At 43.1% G+C, this 24,182-nt stretch overlaps 1 protein-coding gene across 2 annotated transcripts; it reads right to left on the minus strand.

The window, feature by feature from the left end:
* Window positions 1-2,577: 2,577 nt before the first annotated feature.
* On the minus strand, window positions 2,578-24,182 carry LOC106579984 (NLR family CARD domain-containing protein 3). Of its 2 annotated transcripts, XM_014160479.3 has the most exons (11): window positions 23,824-23,970; window positions 14,733-14,855; window positions 12,206-12,319; window positions 10,071-10,187; window positions 7,179-7,260; window positions 6,643-6,871; window positions 4,729-6,541; window positions 4,462-4,635; window positions 4,103-4,276; window positions 3,974-4,020; window positions 2,578-3,856 (listed from the first exon to the last, which is right to left on the minus strand). In XM_014160479.3, exons 2-11 carry the CDS (start codon window positions 14,810-14,812, stop codon window positions 3,297-3,299), a joined length of 3,390 nt encoding a protein of 1,129 aa, XP_014015954.2. In that variant the 5' UTR covers window positions 14,813-14,855; window positions 23,824-23,970; the 3' UTR covers window positions 2,578-3,296. The 2 variants fall into 2 exon arrangements, with proteins under 2 accessions (XP_014015954.2, XP_045558284.2); XM_045702328.2 differs by lacking the exon at window positions 14,733-14,855 and having other exon boundaries at window positions 23,824-24,182.

A 24,182-nucleotide genomic window follows, 5' to 3' on the forward strand; every position in this document is an offset into this window, starting at 1 on the left:
TAGCTTATGTTGCACCATGCAGCCCATATATGTTTTGATTTCTAAGACATTCTAAGGTTTGTATCATTCACAACTAAAGTTGCCAAGTAACTCTAAATCTATCATATAGGACCTGTTTAAAAGTATAATTTTACGCTCAACATAGCCACTTCATATGGGCACTCACTCTGTAGGCTAATGGGGAAAATATCCTTTCTATTTTATTCAGCTAAATGTAATTATATTCTTTCTATAAAATCTGATAAAATAAAATAATTGGACTTATAAGCATATATTGTCAGCTAAATGAACAAGCCTACAGCCTATGGCATGGAGCATAGCCAGATAACATATGTCTACAGTAGGCCAAAAAATATTCTGTTCTTCTGAAATACATTTTCTTCATATCATAATCAATGTTCCCTCAAACTGAGCAAATTTCAGGTCTGCTGAGCGCAAACTTAAACGTTGTGAACATTCTATGCAACTTCCAGGGCCGGTTTACTGTGAACACTGAGGCTGTACCTGCTTTAAGTTTCAGTTTTAACAGTGGTCATGTAGTCTACTGTGGCTATTTGGTCATAATGTAGGCCTACCAGAGTGGTCCTCCATCAAAAACAATGTAGAAAATGCATCCCATAACATTTTAACAAGGAAATAGCTGTTCTACCATTCAGCCTACAGTATAAGCCAATGTGTGGTGTTCAATGTAGACCTAGATTCCATTAGACTTTTGAAAAAAAACATGCAGGGCTTGACATTAACCTCTTTATCCACTTGACCTTCAGACAAGAAGGTGACTGAAAATGCTGTTGTGTTGTTTGATGCAAGAAACAGCTTTACAAAATAAAATTGTAAAGCCACCCCAATCATGGACACTCTTTCTGACAGTTTCTGTTGCTTTGCGTGATGTATTGTTGTCTCTACCTTCTTGCCTTTTGTGCTGTTGTCTGTGCCCAATAATGTTTGTACCCTGTTTTGTGCTGCTACCATGTTGTGCTGCTGCCATGTTGTGTTGCTACCATGCTGTGTTGTAATGTGTTGCTGCCCTGCTATTTTGTTGACTTAGGTCTCTCTTTATGTAGTGTTGTGTTGTCTCTCTTGTCGTGATGTGTGTTTTGTCCTATATTTTTATTTAATTTATTTTTAATCCCAGCCCCCATCCCCGCAGGAGGCCTTTTGCCTTTTGGTAGGCCGTCATTGTAAATAAGAATTTCTTCTTAACTGACTTGCCTAGTTAAATAAAGGTTCAATAAAATAATAAAATAAAAATCTGAATCCATGCTCCAAGACTGTTTTGATCACGTGGACTGGAATGTGTTCCGGGGTGCCTCTGGGGATAACATCAATGAATATGCCGACTCATTAACCGGATTCATAAAAAAATGCATAGATGATTTGATACCGATAGTGTCTTTCAAAACTTACCTGAATCAAAAACCGTGGATTGATGGCAGCCTTGTCAGGAAACTGAAGGAGAGATATGCTGCTTATAAATACGGCAAGGGACAAAGTGGAGAAGTAATTCAGCGGGTCGTACACAAGGCGTATGTGGCAGGGGCTTATAACGATTACGGATTACAAAAAGAAAGCCAGTTATGTCGCAGACACCAACGCCACCCCAACGGACAAGCTAAACACCTTTTTCTCATGCTTCAAGCATGACTCTGAGCTGCCGAGGAGAGACCTTGATGACAACGAGGGCTACGTGCTTACGGTCTTCACGGAGGACGTATGTAAGTCATTCAAGTGTGTCAACCCTGGCAAGGCTGCCAGCCCAGCTAGCTGTTGTGTTTTCAGACATTTTCAATCTCTCCCTCTAGCTCAGGCCGTTATCACCACCAGCTTCAAGATGTCCACTATCATTCCCGTGCCCAAGAAAGGGAAAGTAACTAAACTGAATGACTACCAACCCATAGAACTCACTTTTGTCATAATGAAGTGCTTCGAGAGGCTAGTCAAAGACCACATCAGCTCCTCCCTCGACCCTCTCCAATTCACCTACTGCCCTGACAGATCCAGACAATTACGCAATGGCAATTGCGTAATTGCCATTGCACTGCACACTGCCCTCACCGACCTGGACAAAAGGAATGTGAGGATGCTGTTCATTGACTACAGCTCAGCCTTCAATAACATAGTACCCTCTAAGCTCACCACAAAGCTCATGGACTGAACTGCTCCCTCTGCAACTGGGTCCTGGACTTCCTCATGGGCTATGCAACATTACCTCCTACGAACTGATCCTCAACACTGGGTCCCCACAAGGGTGCATCCGCAGTCCCCTCCTGTACTCCCTGTGTACACACCGCAGCCTCACACAGTTCCAACACCATCATCAAGTTAGATGACAATACGACAGTAGTAGGCCTGATTACCAACCATGACAAGATGGCCTACAGAGGAGGTAGGCACTGACGGCATAGACCTAGGTAAACAATCTCTCCCACAACATCAGCAAAACAAAGGAGTTGATTGTGGACTTCAGGTGGAACCAGGCTGGGCACGCCCCCATCCTCATTAACGGGGCTGCCGTGGAGACGATCAAAGCTTCCAAGAGAAATAAACTGTGCATGTGACTAATAAACTCATCTAATCTGAGAAGTGTAACAATGTTTATTAAACAACAAACATAACAATTCTGATATTGAGATTAAAACAATTACAGTATATTGACTATTGAACTGGAAAGACAATCATAAGTTTAAGCTTAAAGAGCAATTTAAGGCATTAAACAACATCTCTGGTATAAAACAGCCTATGTGGCATCAATATTAGTCAGAAACATTTATTTTAGCTTCAAAATTTTCTACAAAGTGTAAATAAGAACATTTGTCATGAAGTCAGTTTCGTCCAAAACAGAGATTTGCGAGATAATTATGAAGGGTACCGTAACAGTTTTCCTTATGTTGGGTTTATTTCAATCCTGCCCACAGCTGGCAGCACCCAAGTAATCATCAATTCGGAGTGCAGCTACATGTGACCCAATCGTAATGTAATATATTGACGTCCCTAACTAGCTCCAGAGATAGGCTATCCAAAGTCAAACCAACTTTGCCATGGTCGCACACCAGCCAGCTGAAGCTAATTGGAGAAAGAAGTTGGCCAACTGAAGCTAATTGGAGAAATAAGTTGGCTAGTACTTGCTAGCCTAAGTGACTTCAAGACACAAGACCTGGTTAGACTACTTCAAGTTATCTAGAAGGGCGAGTGACTGTGTACTGTTTTGGCAGAGTGAATGTACAAATGCTTGCCACGTGCGAACACAGACGTACACACATACATTAAACCACACCCCCAAGACAACTTGTTTGGCTTCAGTCATGGCCACCACATTTCTTATTGAGCAAGCCAAGGGCAACTGAGGTGTCATGATTCCAAAGTCTAAACCCTGGGAAGAGGGGCTCAGTGAATGTGTTTTGGAACGTGTGAATGTGGGTCAGGGTGTCAGAAGAGACGCTGTAGAAGGACAATGTGCCGGCTGGCCAGTCCAGATACACTCCTACTCTGTGGGAGCCGGAGGAGGGAGCAGGTATGGCAGTGCTGCTAGTATTATGATAGGCAACAAAAGTGTTATCAGAGCAGCGCAGACTCCAGGACTTGTCATTGTATCTTAGCCCACAATCATAACCCTCTCCTTTCCTGCCGATTCCTCCATAGGTCAAACCTACATGAGTCTCAGGCCCACTCCACTCTACCTCCCAGTAGCAGCGCCCAGACAGGCCCTCTCTACACAGCACCTGTGACCAGTGATCAAATCTCGCTGGGTGATGAGGATATGGTTGCTCCTCTTCCACCCATGTCACCTTCTTGTTTCCCTCAGACAGAAAGAGATGTTTGTGTGCTGTGTTTGGGTCCAGTGTGACCTGACAGGCATCTGATGGAGGACAAAATGAATTGCAAATCAACAACTATAGTATGAGAAGACAGTTTGTTTTATTCAAATGTTAAGGTTATTAGATAAGCAGCCTTCAGGAGTGCCATCAAAACTTACATTTCTTCAGGCCAGATTTTAACCAGCACTCTGCATCATGGTCCACACTGTAGGAAAGTAGAAGAACACAGTAATTTAAGTGTGAGAAGTGCAGTAAACCACACAATTTGTTTGAATCTGTATTTCTACCTGAGTGTCTCCAGTTTAGTTTGTGGATCCTCCAGTCCACTAGAGAGCAGTTCCACTCCTGATTCCCCTGGGTGATTATAGCTCAGGTCCAGCTCTCTCAGGTGTGAGGGGTTTGACTTCAGAGCTGAAGCCAGAGAAGCACAGCCTTCCTCTGTGACTCCACAGAATGACAACCTGCAGAAAGAGGAATTTCACTTTCAGAAATGGGTACCTTTTTGTTTTTCATTTCAAACACGGAGTCACATTATATTAAAGCAGAGAGACATTTTAACACTTTTAACATCCATGGTGGACACCAATAACAAATGTTAAATTGTAATTTTGGAATATCTTATACATCACATCCTGACAGTACTGACTTCAGTGTCTCCAGTCTACAGTGTGGACTCTCCAGTCCAGTAGAGAGCAGCTTCACTCCTGAATCCTGCAGGTCATTGTCACTCAGGTCGAGCTCTTTCAGGACTGATGAGTTGGAGCTGAGTGCTAAGGCCAATGCTCCACAGCATTTCTCTGTGAGGTTACATCCTTTCAGCCTGAAGAAGAATCAATGATCAATAATACGTTCATTTAAGGTAATTTCCCCTTTTAAAATGTTTGGTGTCTAATGAGGGTTTAGGTACACTCACACAGCTCTTCTGGAGGCTTTGACCACTGGCAGAAGCCTCAGAAGACCTTCCTCAGAACTGGAATATTTATTCAGCTCAAACACATCCAGGTCCTCCTCTGAAGTCAGCAACACAAAGACTAGAGCTGACCACTGTGCAGGTGAAAGTTCTTCTCTAGCTAGACTTCCTGAGCTCAAGTAGCTTTGGATCTCATCCACTAGAGAATGGTCATTCAGCTCATTCAGACAGTGGAAAAGATTGATACATCTCTCTGCAGAAGGATTCTCCCTGATCTTTTGCTTGATGTACTCAACTGTTTCCTCATTGGTCTGTGAACATCTTTCTGTCTTTGTCAGTAGGCCCCGTAGGAGAGTCTGGTTGGATTCCAGTGAGAGGCCCAGAAGGAAGCGGAGGAACAGGTCCAGGTGACCATTCTCACTCTGTAAGGCCTTGTCGACTGCACTCTTGTGTAGGATGGTTTCAGTTGTGTATTTCGATGTCTGATGCTTTCTGGTGTTGGTTTCCTGTTCAGCCATTAGATTCACACTGTTGTTAATGAATGTGAGAAACACATATAACGCTGCCAGAAACTCCTGAATGCTCAGATGCACAAAGCAGTACACCTTGTCTTGGTACAGCCCACACTCCTCTCTGAAGATCTGTGTACACACTCCTGAGTACACGGAGGCTTCTTTGACACCAATGCCACACTCTCCCAGGTCTTCCTCATAGAAGATCAGATTGCCTTTTTCCAGCTGTTCAAAGGCCAGCTTCCCCAGTTTCAAAATTATCTCTTTATCGATTTTCATCTGTGAATCTCTTTCAGCTTTCTGTGGTTCCCCTGGATACTTTTGTTTTTTTATCAGTATGTTGAAGATCAGGAAGTGTTCGTACATTTGAGTTAGAGTTTTGGGCATCTCTCCACTCTCTGCTTCACTCAACAGTCTCTCAAGAACCGTTGCTGAAATCCAACTGAAGACTGGTATGTGGCACATGATGTAAAGGCTCCTTGACAACTTAATGTGTGAAATGATTCTGCTGGCCAGGTTCTTATTACTGATTCTCTTCCTAAAGTAGTCCTCCTTCTGTGGGTCATTGAACCCTCGTATCTCTGTCACCTGGTCAACACACTCGGGAGAGATGCGATTGGCTGCTGCAGGCCGGGAGGTTATCCAGAGGAGAGCAGAGGGAAGGAGATTCCCCTTGATGAGGTTTGTCAGCAGCATGTCCACTGAAGTTGACACTGTGACATCACTCAAGCTCTCGTTGTTTTGGAAATCTAGAGGAAGTCGACACTCATCCAGACCATCTAAGACAAACAGAACTTTGTACTTTCCAAAGTCTGAGATTCCTGACTCTTTTGTTTCTATGAAGAAGTGATTGAGAAGTTCAATCAAGCTGTATGTTTTCCCCTTCCTCACATTCAGCTCCCGAAATGGGAGTGAAAATATCAACTGGATATCCTGATTGGCTTTTCCTTCAGCCCAGTCCAGAATGAACTTCTGAGCAGAGACTGTTTTTCCAACACCAGCGATTCCCTTTGTCAACACAGTTCTGATAGGTTTGTCTTGTTCAGGTAAGGGCTCAAAGATATCATTGCATTTGATTGATCTCTCTTGTGTTACTTGTCTTCTGGATGCTGTCTCAATCTGTCGCACCTCATGTTCTCTATTAACCTCTCCACTTCCACCCTCTGTGATGTAGAGCTCTGTGTAGATCTTATTGAGAAGTGTTGGGTTTCCTTGCTTTGCTATCCCCTCAAAAACACATTCGTATCTCCTCTTCAGATTGGATTTGAGTTTGCTTTGGCACACAGCAAGCTCGCCTAAATAACCTGATAATTCAGAAAATATTCAGATTAAAATCAGTAGCCTTTATATCATAGCTTTTATTGAATAAATGAGGCATTGATGACTAAAGGCAGAGAGTTTTTACTTTTCTCAAGTGTGTTAGCAAGTCCCTTCTGGTTTATGCCTCTCAGGATGTGCAGTGTGATCTTCAGAGCCCCCTCTTTGGCACTCTTCTCCTGCTTCTTCTCTTCAGCGTCCACTTTCTCCTCACCCTCCCTCTGGCTCTCAAAGCATTCTGGGAGATCTGGATTAAGAATCCTCTGAAACGTCTTCAACTCACTCTTCACAAAGGTAATGATTTTGTGTTCAAGTAGCTTAGAGAAAGAATGAAAAGGATATCAAAATGGAACAAATGTTATTCTTTAGTTTTTGCTTTTTGTTTTGATACCATTAGTATCATACTACTCACTTGTTGGCACTTCATGCAAATTACTGTTACTTTGCATATGAGCCAGCGGTGTATTCATTACTGAAACTGTTTAAGAAACAAACGGACGCAAACAGAGCAAAGCGAGATGTTTCTATTGGACAAATTCAGGTAGGTCCCTCCCCGTTTTTGTTCTGTTTGCTTCAGTTTAAGAAAGGTTTTGCAACATAACCGGCAGAATGAGCCCAGCTCACCTTGAAAATGCAAGACAGGTCTGTTGGATGACTCTGGGAAGACTGACCACTGGGAATCTCTGATCTCTGTTGTGCTCTGTGGCTTCAGGGGGAAAAAAAACATTTTCAAAATGTTCAGACAGGCTAGTCACTAGGTGCTTTCTATCTATACTGACAAATATATAAAATGTAACATGTAAAGTGTTGGTCCCATGTTTCATGAGCTGAAATAAAAGATCACAGAATTTTTCCATATGCACAAAAAGCTTATTTCTCTCAAATTCGGTGCACAAATTTGCTTACATTCCTGTTAGTGAGCATTTCTCCTTTGCCAATATAATCCATCCACCTGACAGGTGGGGCATATCAAGAATCTGATTAAACAGCATGATCATTACACAGGTACACCTTGTGCTGGGGACAATAAAAGGCCACTCTATAATGTGCAGTTTTGTCAGAACACAATGACACAGATGTCTCAAGTTGAGGGAGCATGCAATTGGCATGCTGACTACAAGAATGAGCTGTTGAATGTTCATTTCTCTACTATAAGCTGCCTCCAATGTTGATTTAGAGAATTTGGCAGTACGTTGAAATAGCCTCACATCCGCAGACCACGTGTAACCACGCCAGCCCAGGGCCTCCACATCATCTGAGACCAGCCACCCAGACAGAAGATGAAACTATGGGTCTGCACAACCTAAGAATTTCTGCACAAACTGTCAGAAACCGTCTTAGGGAAGCTTATCTGCGTGCTTGTCATTCTTACTAGGGTCTTGACCTGACTGCAGTTCGGAGTGATAACCGACTTCAGTGGGCAAATGCTCATCTTCGATGACCATTGGCATGCTGGAGAGGTGTGCCCTTCATGGACGAATCCTCGTTTCAACTGCACCGGGCAGATGGCACACAACATGTCTGGCGCCATGTGGGCGAGTGGTTTGCTGATGTCAAAGTTGTGAACAGAGTGCCCCATGGTGGTGGAGGGGTTCATGTATGGACAACGAACACAATCGCATTTTATCAATGGCAATTTTAATGTACAGAGATACCATGACGAGACCCTGAGGCTCATTGTTGTGCCATTCATCCTCCGCCATCACCTCATGTTTCAGCATAATAATGCACGGCCCCATGTCACAAGGACCTGTACACAATTCCTGGAAGCTGAAAATGTCTCAGTTCTTCCATGGTGTCATGACTTTTCCTCTTGGGTGAGGATCATAGGCTTCAGATCATCTAAATGTTGTGGAACTTATGTGATTAAATATGAAGCTATTTGTGAGAAGATGAAATATGATTTTAGCCTCTAAATGGGAGAATTGTTTTTCATATAAAGTTTTACCCAGTCAGTAACCTCGCCCATGCGAGCACAGACCTTGTGGCAACGTGATGAAACCGCCTTCCAAGGCAAGGGCATAAAAGAACTGCTAACGAAATTGACATTAGACCAGAGAATGTGAGGACCAACCACACGTTGAAATGGTTGGAATCTCTACAGACCAGTATACGGACGGTAAGCCGGACGTGTAAAATGGTTCGACTCTACATTAGACCAGTGTGACCGACAGCGCGAGCTGAAAGGTACGAAGTGGTTATAAACTCTGAAACTTTCAACAGAGAAGACGAAAATCTCTACCAGACCAGAAAACGTGGAGACCCTCAAACTCTCGAAGAAGACTACACAGGAACATTCAGTCTGCAGCTGTTTATGCACTGTAAGCCTAGGAAACTCGACCCGAAGACGAGAGACAAAGAACAATTTCCTCTCACCACTATAGGTATCTCTAGGGTATATATTCTAAACAAACAGAGTGAAGGACGAGGCCCGCTGAACACCGCGTGGTACTCTGAGACCAACCTACTACAACTACAAAGGACATGGTGACCTCTGGTGGACAACCAGAGATTCTGTCGACTGACTCCATAGACTGATCGGGCGTTTTCAACAGAGCGAGACGACAAAGACATACAAGCGTAAATATGTGTTGCATTTCTAAATCCGAATGAGCGATTGTTAGGGTGCTAAATATCCATATTTACGATGAGCGTATTATTCAACTGTATGTACGATAGCTGAATTCCTTTGTCTCTTCTTCTCCCGCCCCCCCCCCCTTCATTGTGTAACAAGCCGGCATATCGGGTAAGACTTTCCATTGCATTAGTCCTGTGTGTGTGTTTATGTAACTCTGTGTGATTATTTAGTTACTTAGTAAAGAAATAATTAAGCCAATGTGTGTATTGCTGATTCATCATGGAGACTAGGGTTGGTGCAGATTTGAAGTCAATGACGTTCAGAATGAGACTGATGAGGTAATAATAATTAATGGATGACTGGTAAAACGATATATTTATATCTTTAGAGTTAATTCGGGAAACGGTAACTCGTTAAACTTTTTCCGTGGTGCCCCAAGATTGCTAATGAGTTAATTGTTACATGAGTAATTGAATCATCGTAATAATTAAACAATCGTCATCGCATTAATGGTACCAACTTCACGACAATGGCCTGCATGCTTGCGATGCTCTGGATCAACGTGTACGACAGCGTGCACCAGTTCCCACCAATATCTAGCAACTTCGCACAGCCATTGAAGAGGAGTGGGACAACATTCCACAGGCCACAATCAACAGCCTGATCAACTATGCAAAGGAGATGTGTCGCACTGCAAGGGGCAAATGGTGGTCACACCAGATACTGACAGGTTTTTTTTATCCACACCCCTACTTTTTGGGGGGGGATTCTGTATTCCCAGTCATGTGAAATCCATAGATTAGGGCCTAATGAATTTATTTCAAATGAACCGATTTCCTTATAAGTCTAACTCAGTAAAATCTTTGAAATTGTAGCATGTTGCGTTTATATTTTTGTTCAGTGTAGAATGAAACAGGAGACCTGCTGTTTGTTCTCACCTCATTTGTTCAGTAGAAAACGGTTCCTTTCTGAAGTTGTATGGAGGATCCATTGACATGTCACTCTTCAAAGACACACAACTGGGTACAGGTGAGTCTGGTCTCTCCTGCTGGACCCTTTCAGAAGAAGTGACAAAAAATATGATTTTTAAGTGGGGCCTCTTGTTATAGTATACACACTAAGGGCCTTTTACAACCAAATGTGCCATAGCAATCTTTAGGTAAAATCTGTATCCACTACCCGTGCACATGTCTATAACTTACATATCAGCATCTACCTGTGGGTACTTAGTTATAGCCATTCTATGGTCGGATTTGGTCCCAGGACAAGGGGTATGATTAAGATTTCTTTATTGGTCAATCGCACACAAGGTCCAAACTAAATTTGAAAGACATGTATACATATACAGGTTTTGGAAATGTGCAGGGGGCTGCCACAGTAGGCGTTAGGGGAGATGTTGTTGTGGGGGGGTTAAGTGCCTTGCTCAAGGGCACAACGGTATGCAATAGCATCTAGGATTTTATACCAGCAACCCTCTGATTACCAGCTCACTTCCCAACAGATCTTTCCTGTCGGACCCGAGATTCTAACTGGCAACCCATTTAGGCTCGCCTCTCTAACCACAAGGATGCCTGCTACCCTACTACTATAGGATTATTTTATGTGGGATCTTATTGTTTTATAAGTCACTGTTAAATTTGGTGAATCAGTTGTTTGGAATTGTAATAGTAATTGATTATCACCTAGCAACTACTTTGCTCTATTCTGATTGGTCAGTTGTTTGTTAATTGTTGTTAATCATGAAATTTGTTAAATAGGAATTGGTCTCCATCCAGTGTTTGTCAACACAGAGTCATCCATCCACCATCTAAAAGAACCCTCAAACTACACTACTGCTTACAAAACAGAAATGCAGTGCTGATTTGCTTCAACTGAGTTCATGAGTTATTAAATGAAATCAGTTTTTAATTGTCACATGCTTCGTAAAAACAACAGGTGTAGACTAACAGTGAAATGGTTATGGGCCCTTCCCAACAATGCAGAATACAATATTAATAATAATTGTTTTTAAAAACAATAAAAAAAAGACTATCCCACTCCTTCAGTCACAGTTCAGTTCAGTGGTAGCAGGTAGCCTAGTGGTTAGTGTTGGACCAGTAACCAAAAGATTGCTAGATCAAATCCCTGAGCTGACAAGGTAAAAATCTGTTCTGCACCTGAACAAGGCAGTTAAGCAACAGTTCCTAGGCTGTCATTGTAAATAAGAATTTGTTTTTAACTGACATGCCTAGTTAAATAAAGGTTAAATAAAGAATAATGTCCCTAAACCGGCTCAGGTACCTGTAATGATGGAGTATTCATTGACAGGATTCCTTGTAATCCCTCTGCAGTAAAATCCCTGAGTCCCAAAAAAAACTCAGCGGCACTCACAATGATGCTTATTTTCTCTGATTTTAATAGACTACAAACAGGTAACAACCTTGATCCAAAAACCTTACTCCAACCAAAAACAAATCAGAACTAGGCTTGGTGCCGAAGGACATGGCTGCCGTTTTACAATCCCGTAACCAATTGTGCATGTTCTTTTGGCATTATTTGTAACTTATTTTGTACATAATGTTTCTGCCACCGTGTCTTATGACCGAAAATAGCTTCTAGAAATCAGAACAGCGATTACCCACCTTGAACTGGAGAAAGAATTTCTCTTTAATGAATCGGACGAGAGGGATTTACTCCAGACACCCGAACAGAGAGTTTATCTGTATTTTTCGTAGCTGTCTATATACCACCACAGACCGATGCTGGCACTAAGACCGCACTCAATGAGCTGTATACCGCCATAAGCAAACAGGAAAACACTCGTCCAGAGGCGGCGCTCCTAGTGGCCGGGGACTTTAATGCAGGGAAACTTAAATCAGTTTTTCTATGAGCATGTTAAATGTGCTACCAGAGGGGGGAAAAAAACTCTAGACCACCTTTACTAATTCCACTACCACTTGACCTCTCTTATTTCCTTTGGTATTCGCCACTGTAGTCCAATTCTTCTTACTCATCTCCACGACTGACTCAAACAGAACATCCACTTCCGCCATTTTCCGGACGCTCCACTGGTAGAAGCTATTACCTGTCTCACCTTTTTCCAATAGAATAGTCTCCCCTCCTGAAGTCTATTGGATGACCCATTGACTTGTCACACTTCAGGGACACACAGCTAGGTCCAGGTGAGTCTGGTCTCTCTTGCTGGATCCTGTCAAAAGCATACAGTCAGTGTTGGAGTTGATTCTCTGTCATAGACATCACATCATTGTATCTGTCTCATTATGGTGTATGTGAGAGCAAGGGCAGTGCCATTGAGGCCATCTCCATTTTGAAGTAGTCAATTTTCTTCTACAACTTCTATGAATTGGAAAACAAACTGAAACGGTGCATACTGCCACCTGGAGTGTGTTGTTTGAACAGATATAAAGCCAAAGTTTGTGATTTACTATCACCTGAAGTTATGGAATATTTGTTCTCGAGTGTAATTCATTGCCTAACCCCTCCTGATGACGTGGATGGAATCATGGGATCCTTCCTTGTTGACTACTTCGAAATGCTGAAAGTCTTGGACGCTGCCCATGCTAAAACTGGCTTTTGGGCACTAGTGTCCTCTGTCTATCTCTGTTCTCTGTACATTTTACAACACTTTACTAAATTTCCTGTAGAAAAAGGAAGAGGATGTGAAACACCCTATATCAGCAGAGATGTTTATTTTCCATCAACCCTCTTCGAGTCTGGTCTCTTCTGCTGGATTGGGCTTCAACGTAACAGAAACAGACCTTCTCTATCAGCTATTCTGATGATAATGAATGTAATTTAGGGTGCGTTGGTAAATTCACTCTGGCTATCTACTCCGATTTAAGAGCACTCTTGCCTGAGTGTGCCAGAGTGCAGAATAACTGATAAATTTACGAACGGACAACACCCGTTGAATATCACCGTTGTCAGTAAACGTCGGCAACAAAATGTATATTGTCCCCAACACAAGGTGCACCTGTGTAATGATCATGCCGTTTAATCAGCTTCTTGATATGCCACACCTGTCAGGTGGATGTATTAACTTGGCAAAGGAGAACTGCTCACTAACAGGGATGTGAACAAATTTGTGCACATCATTTGAGAGAAATAAGCTTTTTGTGCAAATTGAACATTTCTGGGATCTTTTATTTCAGCTCATGAAACATGGGACCAACACTTTACATGTTGCGTTTATATTTTTGTTCAGTATATTTACTTCATTTAGTCTGATCAGTGGAATAATTCTCATTCTTAACAATGGGCTAAACTATACTGTAATTAGGGTTCTTGTAGGCAAGTACACTGCTGATATTCTCCACACTTATTTTATGATTCAATTTCTTACCAATTTTGTCAGCATAGTCACATATTTGAAATCTGATATGCCTACTTGTGTCCTTGAAAATGAATTATGGGCAGTTTTCAATAAGTCATACAAATAAGCATTGGACATTGAATGCTCCAGGCCTCAAATAGAACTTTTTAGTATTGTGTACATGCTAGGCAGAGATAGTAGGGGGACTCAACTCATAAACGCATCATATTTTGTCTGTGTAGAGTAAGAAACTGGCAAGGATCTTCAACTAGCAGGCTAGAATATTGACATTTGTTATTTGTGGGGCGGCAGGTAGCCTAGTGGTTAGAGCGTTGGACTAGTAACCAAAATGTTGCAAAATCGAATCCCTGAGCTGACAAGGTAAAAATCTGTCGTTCTGCCTCTGAACAAGGCAGTTAACCCACTGTTCCTAGGCCATCATTGAAAATAAGAATGTATTCTTAACTGACTTGCCTAGTAAAATAAAAACACATTTTTCTTGAAGGTTGGGTGATTTTGAGAAATTAATTGTTATAAGAACTTTTTCAAACACCCAGCACTTGGGAAACATTAGATCAGGGGTGGCCAACCCTCCTGAGGCGCAAGCAGGAATTTCTTCCAGCCCTATTTTAAAGAGTTTCAAAATGTTTTTGTCTTTACCTTAAGCAACCTATTGACAAGGAGACCGCAATCTATGATTTGGTTACCCACTGCCATCAACCATTAATATTAGTATTTCCTGTGCAGAGCCGTGGTGTAGTGGTAATGCTCCCGGCACGTGTCGCATCCAACTTTCCATCTGAGAACTGGAATCGATCCCTGCTTCCAACCTTCTCACTTTTTTGGGGTTAATTTAATGTTCAAAGCAACCTGAATTCACCTGACCTGTGGTCACAAGCCTAAGCATGTCAAAATATGTAGAATTGCAGGAAATTAGCTTTAAAGCAGTTAGTCACCAACGCTCTAGATAACATGAAAACAGCCTAACCAGCTCTGTTAGGGCGAGTAAAATGGTCAGAGTGAGGTGTTCTCTCATTTGTGTCTGGAAGTAGCTAGCCAACTTAAGCCAGTTAGCTTGGATGCTTGACTACTGTTGTGAGGTCAGAACGCTCTGATCAACCCTACTCCTCGGCAAGATCGTGCAGTGTGTGCTCTGAATGTTTCGCTCTCGGAGCACTCTGATGAATGGACAATCTGATAAAGCTTTGAATTTACAAACACACTCTTAAAATCAGCAGAATGACACACTGACAGATATACAGAAACAAAGAACCATTATTTCACTCACCCAGCTTCCTTGTCTAGTTCCCCAGAGGGACTCATTTTAGGGGCCATGGCCCCCTCCTCTCTCCCCACAGAGTGACTCATTTTAGAGGCAGTTCCCCCAAATACTTGTAGTGACTCCAGATTTCTGTTGAATCAAGAGGTTTGGGTGGTTTTGATTGGGTGATATGCTGAGCTGTTCTGCCTAGACAAAACCTCAGACAATTCTGAAAGCGAAAGTATTTTGTCTACAACAAAATACTGTGGGCTTGAATAGGAATTTGCCTCGTACGTACGGAGCTTGCCAGATCCTGATCTGGCAAGCTCGGTACATTTCGAGCAGAGGCGGTGCCTCCGCTTGACAATGCTTTGCTCCAAATGATTGACCACTTCATGGGAGTTGGCGTGAACCTCTTTAAGTAAGTAAGTAAATACAATGTATTATTAGCTAGCTAGCTACAGCAGGCCACTGTGTGTAGGCTAATGAGCCGCTAGCTAGCTAGCCAACTTTACATACTATAGCTAAGTGAAAAATCATCAGCTAGCTAACTACATATTAGCTTGTTATCTTGAGTTAGGCCTATCTATAATTCTAAATCAAAAACCAAAATGCATTTGTAAATAACAGCTCCAGCTGTTTTTGTTTATACATTTTTTTTACCCCTTTTTCTCTCCAATTGGTAGTTACAGTCTTGTCCCATCACTGCAACTCCCGTACGGACTCGGGAGAGGCGAAGGTCGAGAGCCATGCGTCCTCCGAAACACAACCCAGCCAAGCCGCACTGCTTCTTGACACAATGCCCGCTTAACCTGGAAGCCAGCCGCACCAATATGTGTTGGGGGAAACACCGTACACCTGGCGACCGTGTCACCATGCATTGCGCCCGGACCGCCACAGGAGTCGCTAGTGTGCGATGGGACAGGAACATCCCTGCTGGCCAATCCCTCCCCTAACCCGGACGACGCTGGGCCAATTGTGCCGCCGCCCCATGGGTCTCCCGGTCGCGGCCGGCTGCGACAGAGCCTGGACTCCAGGATCTCTAGTGACCACTGTGCAACTCGAGAAGCGTTTTTACATTTTTGGTATTTAACTAGTCAAGTCAGTTAAGAACAAATTCTTATTTACAATGATGACCTACTCTGGCCAAATCCTAACCTGGACGACACTGGGCCAATTGCGCACTGTCAGAAAAGGGAGTACGTGTGCTAGTTAGTTAGGGCAGGTCATGGGATGACATGGAAAGATTCTCCAGTTCTAGTCCCTAGAGAGGAAAACTATGTAGCCAGACAGAGAGATAAGTCAGGGCTGTCTAATTGTAATAAAATGAAGCCTGTTCCTTTGTGCTGTCTGTCCTCAGATATGGAGAGCTGTCTGCAGATGAAGAGGTCCCAGTGAATGTCCTAAGAGACTGCTGGCACATCCTTGTATGTATGTGTACTTATGTTAGCAAATGTTGTATATAACAATACAGTTAAAAGTCACACACAATGTAGGCTACAAACATATTACAAATGTAGCAGGGCAATCCTAATCCTGGAGGTGCAGGCTTCTGTTCTAGCCCAGCACTAACACATCTGATTTAATTTATCAAACCTAATGAGTTGATAATAATGTATATTATTGCTGGGCTGGAATAGAAGCATGCTCACCCAGTAGATCAGGGAGTGGTGCAAGGTTGGCCACCTTTGGTATGGACTTTGTTCACCCGAAATTATGCTTTATTAATAATAGCCTATTTACTAAGATGTCTAACATTTAGAAACAAGTTGAGCTATTAGTACATTTTGAAATTATATGTTGATTCCTCCAATGTTGATTCATTGATGTGAAGTGTTTAAGCTTGTTTTAAGTGTTAACATTATTCAAGATAAACTAGTGTCAATGTTAATTAATCAAATCACAATTGAAAACAGGGGATCTGTTTCTAATTTGTCTGTGTTTCTGTGTTGCTTTCTCAAATGAACATGACCTTTTGTCCAGTTGTGAGCTCTCCAATCTGTTTTATTTGATTGTCACTGTCTCAGGATATCAGCTGAAGTGAACCCATTTTGCAGCTTATCATAATGGCATGCATCACCAATGCAGCCATAGGCCTACAGTATGATAGAATTACTGGTCTAATGGGCATGTGCAGTCAATGTGCTCCATGTCATTGTACATCTGAAGCAGAGAATAGCTAAACTCACATCATTTGCATATTGATGAGCTAGCTATATGTTCTCAATAAAAAAATGATACCAGGAGATAATGTATGAGGCTAACCGTAAACCAGATTTTCAACATGATTTTTCTGACATGAAATTGTTTAGTGCAAATCCAACCCTTGTATTCTAGGTACAGTTCTGTACATGAAAATAAGGCACTGACAATTTGTAGGCTAATTAAACATTTCAAAAAGGAAAATAATGGTGTGGGGGGAGCGTTGTAATTTTACCTCATTTATTTGCTGAGAATGATTATAGAAAACATAGACAAAATCATAAGGTCAATGGCATGGATGAGGATTGCTGAGATGTAGGTGTTGATGGTGGGTGAAGAGAGATTTGCACAACAATGTTTGCAAGTCAAAGCCACAATTTCCTTTACTCAACGTACCCATTCATTCATGCATTTTACATGTAGTCCTATGTATTTTACAGGAAATGTGCTATAATCATCAATGTCATGACACAAGTATAATGAAAGAGCCATCAACTATAATATATGAGAATCATAATGTTAAAATACCATAATCCAATTGGTAGAATATTAAAGTGGAAATTCATGCTTAGTGTATCATTTACAATCTCATAATGTGTGTTGCTGGTGATTTCTAGCCTTTCACAATTTAATTTAGTCAATGCATTCACAAATGGTGGGTTAGATCACAGTTTTTAGGTTGATTTCAAATCAAATTGTATTTGTCACATGCTCCGAATACAACAGGTGTAGACCTGTGAAATGCTTACTTACAAGCACTTAACCAACAATGCAGTTAAGAAAAATGTGTAAAAATAGATAAGTAAAAACTAAAATAAAAATAACAAATAATTTAAGAGCTAGAGTAAAATAACAGTAGCGAGGCTATATACAGGTGGTACTGGTACAGAGTCAATGTGCAGGGGCACAGGTTAGTCGAGGTAAATGAGGTAATATGTAAATGTAGGTTGAGTTTAAGTGACTATGCATAGATAATAACAAACAGAAAGTAGCAGCAGCGTAAAAAAAGGGGGTAGGGGGGACAATGCAAATAGTCTGGGTAGCCATTTGATTTGCTGTTCAGGAGTCTTATGGCTTGGGGGTAGAAGTTGTCAGGAAGCCTTTTGGACCTGGACTTGGCTCTCCGGTACGACTTGCGTGCGGTAGCAGAGAGAACAGTCTATGACTAGGGTGGCTGGAGTCTTTGACAATTTTTAGGGCCTTCCTCTGACACCGCCTGGTATAGAGGTCCTGGATAGCAGGAAGCTGGGCCCCAGTGATGTACTGGGCCGTACGCACTACCCTCTGTAGTGCCTTGCGGTTGGAGGCCGAGCAGTTGCTATACCAGGCAGTGATGCAACCAGTCAGGATGCTCTCAATGGTGCAGCTGTATAACTTTGAGGATCTGAGGACCCATACCAAATCTTTTCAGTCTCCTGAGGGGGAATAGGCTTTGTCGTGCCCTCTTCACGACTGTCTTGGTGTGTTTGGACCATGATAGTTTGTTGGTGATGTGAACACCAAGGAAGCACTCAACCTGCTCCACTACAGCCCCATCGATGAGAATGGGGACGTGCTCGGTCCTCCTTTTCCTGTAGTCCACAATCATCTCCTTTGTCTTGATCACATTGAGGGAGAGGTTGTTATCCTGGCACCACAAGACCAGGTCTCTGGCCTCCTCCCTATAGGCTGTCTCATCGTTGTCGGTGGTCACTGTTGCGTTGTCGGTGGTCACTGTTGTGTTGTCGGAAAACTTAATGATGGTGTTGGAGATGCACCGCTGAGGGGCCCCCGTGTTGAGGATCAGCGTGGCAGATGTGTTGTTACCTATCCTTACCACCTGGGGATGGCCTGTCAGGAAGTCCAGGATCCAGTTGCAGAGGGAGGTGTTTAGTCCCAGGGTCCTTAGCTTAGTGATGAGCTTTGAGGGCACTATGGTGTAGAGTTAGAGTTAAAATCAATGAATAGCATTCTCACATAAGTGTTCCTTTTGTCCAGGTGGGAAAGGGCAGTGTGGGGTGCAATAGAGATTGCATCATCTGTGGATCCGTTGGGGCGGTATGCAAATTGGAGTGGGTCTAGGGTTTCTGGGATAATGTTGTTGATGTGAGCCATGACCAGCTTTTCAAAGCACTTCATGGCTACAGACGTGACTGCTATGGGTCGGTAGTAATTTAGGCAGGTTACCTTAGTGTTATTGGGCACAGGGACTATGGTGGTCTGCTTGAAACATGTTGGTATTACAGACTCAGGGACAGATTGAAAATGTCAGTGAAGACACTAGCCAGTTGGTCAGCTCAAGCTCGGAGTACACATCCTGGTAATCTGTCTGGCCCTGCAGCGTTGTGAATGTTGACCTGTTTAACCTGTTAGGGCTAGGGGGCAGTATTTGCACGGCTGGATAAAAAAATGTACCCGATTTAATCTGGTTACTAATCCTACCCAGTAACTAGAATATGCATATACTTATTATATATGGATAGAAAACACCCTAAAGTTTCTAAAACTGTTTGAATGGTGTCTGTGAGTATAACATAACTCATTTGGCAGGCAAAACCCTGAGACATTTTCTGACAGGAAGTGGATACCTGATGTGTTGTATTACCTTTAAACCTATGCCATTGAAAAATTTTGACATTTATTTCGATTCAAATTTGCCGCTCTTGAAATGCACCTGCTGTTGATGGAGTGCACCACGGGTGGGACGCTTGCGTCCCACCTAGCCCATAGAGGTTAAAGGTCTTACTCACATCGGCTACAGACAGCGTGATCACAGTCGTCCGGAACAGCTGATGCTCTCATGCATGCTTCAGTGTTGCTTGCCTCGAAGCGAGCATAGAAGTAATTTAGCTCGTCTAGTAGGCTTGTGTCACTGGGCAGCTCGTGGATGGTTTCCCTTTGTAGTCTGTAACAGTTTGCGAGCCCTGCCACATGTCGGAGCCGGTGTAGTACGATTCAATCTTAGTCCTGTATTGATGCTTTGCCTGTTTGATGGTTCGTTGGAGGGCATAGTGGGATTTCTTATAAGCTTCCGGGTTAGAGTCCCGCTCCTTGAAAGCGGCAGCTCTACCCTTTAGCTCAGTGTGGATGTTGCCTGTAATCCATGGCTTCTGGTTGGGGTATGTACGTACAGTCACTGTGGGGAAGACGTCATCGATGCACTTATTGATGAAGCCAGTGACTGATGTGGTGTACTCCTCAATGCCATTGGAAGAATTCCTAAACATATTCCAGTTTGTGCTAGCAAAACAGTCCTGTATCTTAGAATCTGTTTCATCTGACGAGTCATTAGTGCTTCCTGCTTTAGTTTTTGCTTGTATGCGGGAATCAGGAGGATAGAATTATGGTCAGATTTGCCAATTGGAGGGAGAGGGAGAGCTTTGTGCGGGTCTTTGAGTGTGGAGTAAAAGTGGTCTAGAGTTTTTTTGCCTCTGGTTGCACATTTAACATTCTGGTAAAACTGATTTAATTTTCCCTGCATTAAAGTCCCCGGCCACTAGGAGTGCCGCCTCTGGATTATGGTTTTCCTGTTTTCTTATGGTTTTATCCAGCTCATTGAGTGCGATCTTAGTGCCAGCATCGGTTTGTGGTAGTAAATAGACAGCTATGAAAAATATTGATGAAAAATCGAAAGCCTTGGCCAGGTCGATGAATACAGCTACACAGTAATGTCTCTTATCGATGGCGGTTATGATGTCGTTTAGGACCTTGAGTGTGGCTGAGGTGCACCCATGACCAGCTCTAAAACCAGATTGCATAGCGGAGAAGGTACGGTGGGATTCAAAATGGCCGGTAATCGGGTTGTTAACTTGGCTTTCGAAGACCTTAGAAAGACAGGGTAGGATAGATATAGGTCTGTAGCAGTTTGGGTCTAGAGTGTCACCCCCTTTGAAGAGGGGGATGATCGCGGCAGCTTTCCAATCTTTGGGAATCTCAGACGATACGAAAGAGAGGTTGAACAGGCTAGTAATAGGGGTTGCAACAATTTCAGCAGATAATTTTAGAAAGAGAGGGTCCAGATTGTCTAGCCCGGCTGATTTGTATTGGTCCAGATTTTGCAGCTCTTTCAGAACATCAGCTATCTGGATTTGGGTGAAGGAGAAATGGTGGGGGCTTTGGCGGGTTACTGTGGAGGGTGTCGGGCAGTTGACCGGGGTAAGGGTAGCCAGGTGGAAAGCATGGCCAGCCGTAGAGAAATGCTTATTGAAATTCTCAATTATAGTGGATTTATCGGTGGGAACAGTGTTTCCTAGCCTCAGAGCAGTGAGCAGCTGGGAGGAGGTGCTCTTACTCTCCATGGACTTTAGTGTCCCAGAACTTTTTAGAGTTAGTACTACAGGATGCAAATTTCTGTTTGAAAAAGCTAGCCTTAGCTTTTCTAACTGCCTGTGTATATTTGTTCCTAACTTCCCTGAAAAGTTGCATATCACGGGGGCTATTCGATGCTAATGCAGAACGCCACAGGATGTTTTTGTGCTGATCAAGGGAGTGAACCAAGGACTATATCTATTCCTTGGTTCAGGAAGGCACTTTTAAAGAATAGCCAGGCATCATCTACTGACGGGATGAGGTCAATGTCATTCCAGGATACCCCGGCCAGGTCGATTAGAAAGGCCTGCTCGCAGAAGTGTTTTAGGGAGCGTTTGACAGTGATGAGGGGTGGGTCCCAGACCCATTACAGATGCAAGCAATGAGGCAGTGATCGCTGAGATCTTGATTGAAAACAGCAGAGGTGTATTTGGAGGGTGAGTTAGTTAGGATGACATCTATGAGGGTACCCGTGTTTACGGATTTGGGGTTGTACCTGGTAGGTTCATTGATAATTTGTGTGAAATTGAGGGCATCAAGCTTAGATTGTAGGATGGCCGGGGTATTAAGCATGTCCCAGTTTAGGTCACCTAGTAGCACGAGCTCAGAAGATAGATGGGGGGCAATCAATTCACATATGGTATCGAGGGCACAGCTGGGGGCAGAGGGAGCTCTATAGCAAGCGGTAACAGTGAGAGACTTGTTTCTGGAAAGGTGAATTTTTAGAAGTAGAAGCTCAAATTGTTTGGGTACAGACTTGGATAGTAATACAGAACTCTGCAGGCTATCTTTACAGTAGATTGCAACACCGCCCCCTTTGGCAGTTCTATCTTGGCGGAAAATGTTATAGTTAGCGATGGAGATTTCAGGGTTTTTGGTGGTTTTCCTAAGCCAGGATTCAGACACGGCTAAGACATCTGGGTTGGCAGAGTGTGCTAAAGCAGTGAGTAAAACAAACTTAGGGAGTAGGCTTCTAATGTTAACATGCATGAAACCAAGGCTTTTATGGTTACAGAAGTCAACAAATGAGAGCACCTGGGGAGTGGAGCTAGGCACTGCAGGACCTGGATTAATCTCCACATCACCAGAGGAACAGAGGAGAAGTAGGATAAGGGTACGGCTAAAGGCTATACGAACTGGCCGTCTAGCACGTTCGGAACAGAGAGTAAAAGGAGCAGGTTTCTGGGCACGATAGCATAGATTCAAGGCATAGTGTACAGACAAAGGTAAGGTAGGATGTGAGTACATTGGAGGTAAACCTAGGCATTGAGTAATGATGAGAGAGATATCGTCTCTAGAGACGTTTAAACCAGGTGATGTCATTGCATATGTAGGAGGTGGAACAACATGGTTGGTTAAGGCATATTGAGCAGGGCTAGAGGCTCTACAGTGAAATAAGACAGTAATCACTAACCAGGACAGTAATGGACGAGGCATATTGATATTAGAGAGAGGCATGCGTAGCCAAGTGAACATATGGGTCCAGTGATTGGTTTGGCTGACTGGGGACACGGCGATTCAGACAGTTAGCAGGCCGATGCTAACAGTTAGTAGGCCGGAGCTAAACAAGCTAGCAATTAGCAGACCGGGGCTGGCAAGCTAGCAGTTCGCAGACCGAGGCAGGCAAGCTAGCAGTTAGCAGACCGGGGCTAGCAAGCTAGCCTTTGGGGACGTCACGATGGAAGTAAGTCTGTTTTTGCCTCTTCGTGCGGTGACGTTGATAGACCAGTCGTGGAATTAGTAGGGTTCCAAGTAGCTCTAGATAGCTAGCAGGCCGGTTAGCAGAATGGGCCTTCAGCGGACATCGCGCCTGAGGGGCCTGTTGGAATCCTCGGGCAGATTATGTCGGTATTCCAGTCGTAGAGGATCGGCGGGGTTCCGTGCCCCGTACCGGCAGTAGAAGGGGTCCGGATATTGTAGCCCATTAGTGGGCTTCGGTGGTAGCACAGGAGCCCTGGCCGAGCTAGCTTCAGGCTAATTGGTGCTTGCTCCGGTATGGAAACGCTAGCCAGGAGTAGTCACCCGGGATTGCGGTTAGCTAGTTGCGAAGATCCAGATGAAAATGTTCAGAGTTTGCAGTGGGAATCCGGGATATGGGGAAAAAAAATATATATAAAATAATAATAATAATAATAATTCCGTTATGCTCTGGTTTGAGTCACGTTGTTCGAACTGGCGAGAGCTTTCCGAGCTAAAGGTTAGCTGATGACCGCTAGCAATGGTTTGCTGACTGATAGCTGGTAGGTAGTTAGCTGACTAACTTCAGTTCAGATATTCCAGATCCGAAGTAAATAGAAATACTTTAGAAAAAAATAAATAATAATAATAATAAATAAAAACAGATCCACGCCACATTGGGTGAGGCGGGTTGCAGGAGAGTATTTAGAAATGGAGGTTTAAGAAAATATTTTTCAAAGATATGCGAAGAAAAAGATGTAAAAAGATATGTACAAGGGACACGACAGGACAAAGACGTCTGACTGTTACGCCATCTTGGAAACGTTCAATACAATTGTATTAAAACTTTCAAACAGCAGCTAATTTAACTGTTCTCATCTAGACTATTCAAAGTGTCCCATAATAATAACGGATTTGCTAGTATTATATAAATTAATAAGATTAAGCTCACCAGTCCTGTTTTTGAAGGAGCTTTGTTGCCGAAATCTTCTTGTATCTGTCCTCTCCCCCTCTGGGCTTCAACATTGTAGTTTCACTTTTATTTTTTGTTTCGCTCTAGCTCAGCCAGAGATATTTTTGAGGAGATGGGAAACTCTCATTGAAAACCTGCCCCATCCCATGTCAATGAGCCGCATGGTGCATTGTGGGTGCCTCTGGGCCAAGGAGAGCTCTCCTTTAAGGAGTGAATGGGAGTCAATTGAGAACTAGCTCAAAAAGTCAACATTAGCATGAATTTCGCCAACAAGAAGTACAGAATTACGAATGTTTTCCAAGATGTGAGATACGTAATTTACTATCTTTATATAGCTT

The sequence above is a fragment of the Salmo salar genome, chromosome 02 (assembly GCF_965601325.2).
Source record: "Salmo salar chromosome 02, fSalSal1, whole genome shotgun sequence".
NCBI classification, from domain to species: Eukaryota; Metazoa; Chordata; class Actinopteri; order Salmoniformes; family Salmonidae; genus Salmo; species Salmo salar.

What these genes read in the sequence shown, in the direction of transcription:
- LOC106579984 (XM_014160479.3), bottom strand. Translation starts at nt 14,812, where the DNA reads ATGAGTCACTCTGTGGGGAGAGAGGAGGGGGCCATGGCCCCTAAAATG. An exon ending in TGCTAACACACTTGAGAAAA is followed by an intron (nt 6,542 to 6,642) that starts GTAAAAACTCTC and finishes CTGAATTATCAG; the next exon opens with GTTATTTAGGCGAGCTTGCT. An exon ending in AAAGCCTCCAGAAGAGCTGT is followed by an intron (nt 4,636 to 4,728) that starts GTGAGTGTACCT and finishes ATTCTTCTTCAG; the next exon opens with GCTGAAAGGATGTAACCTCA.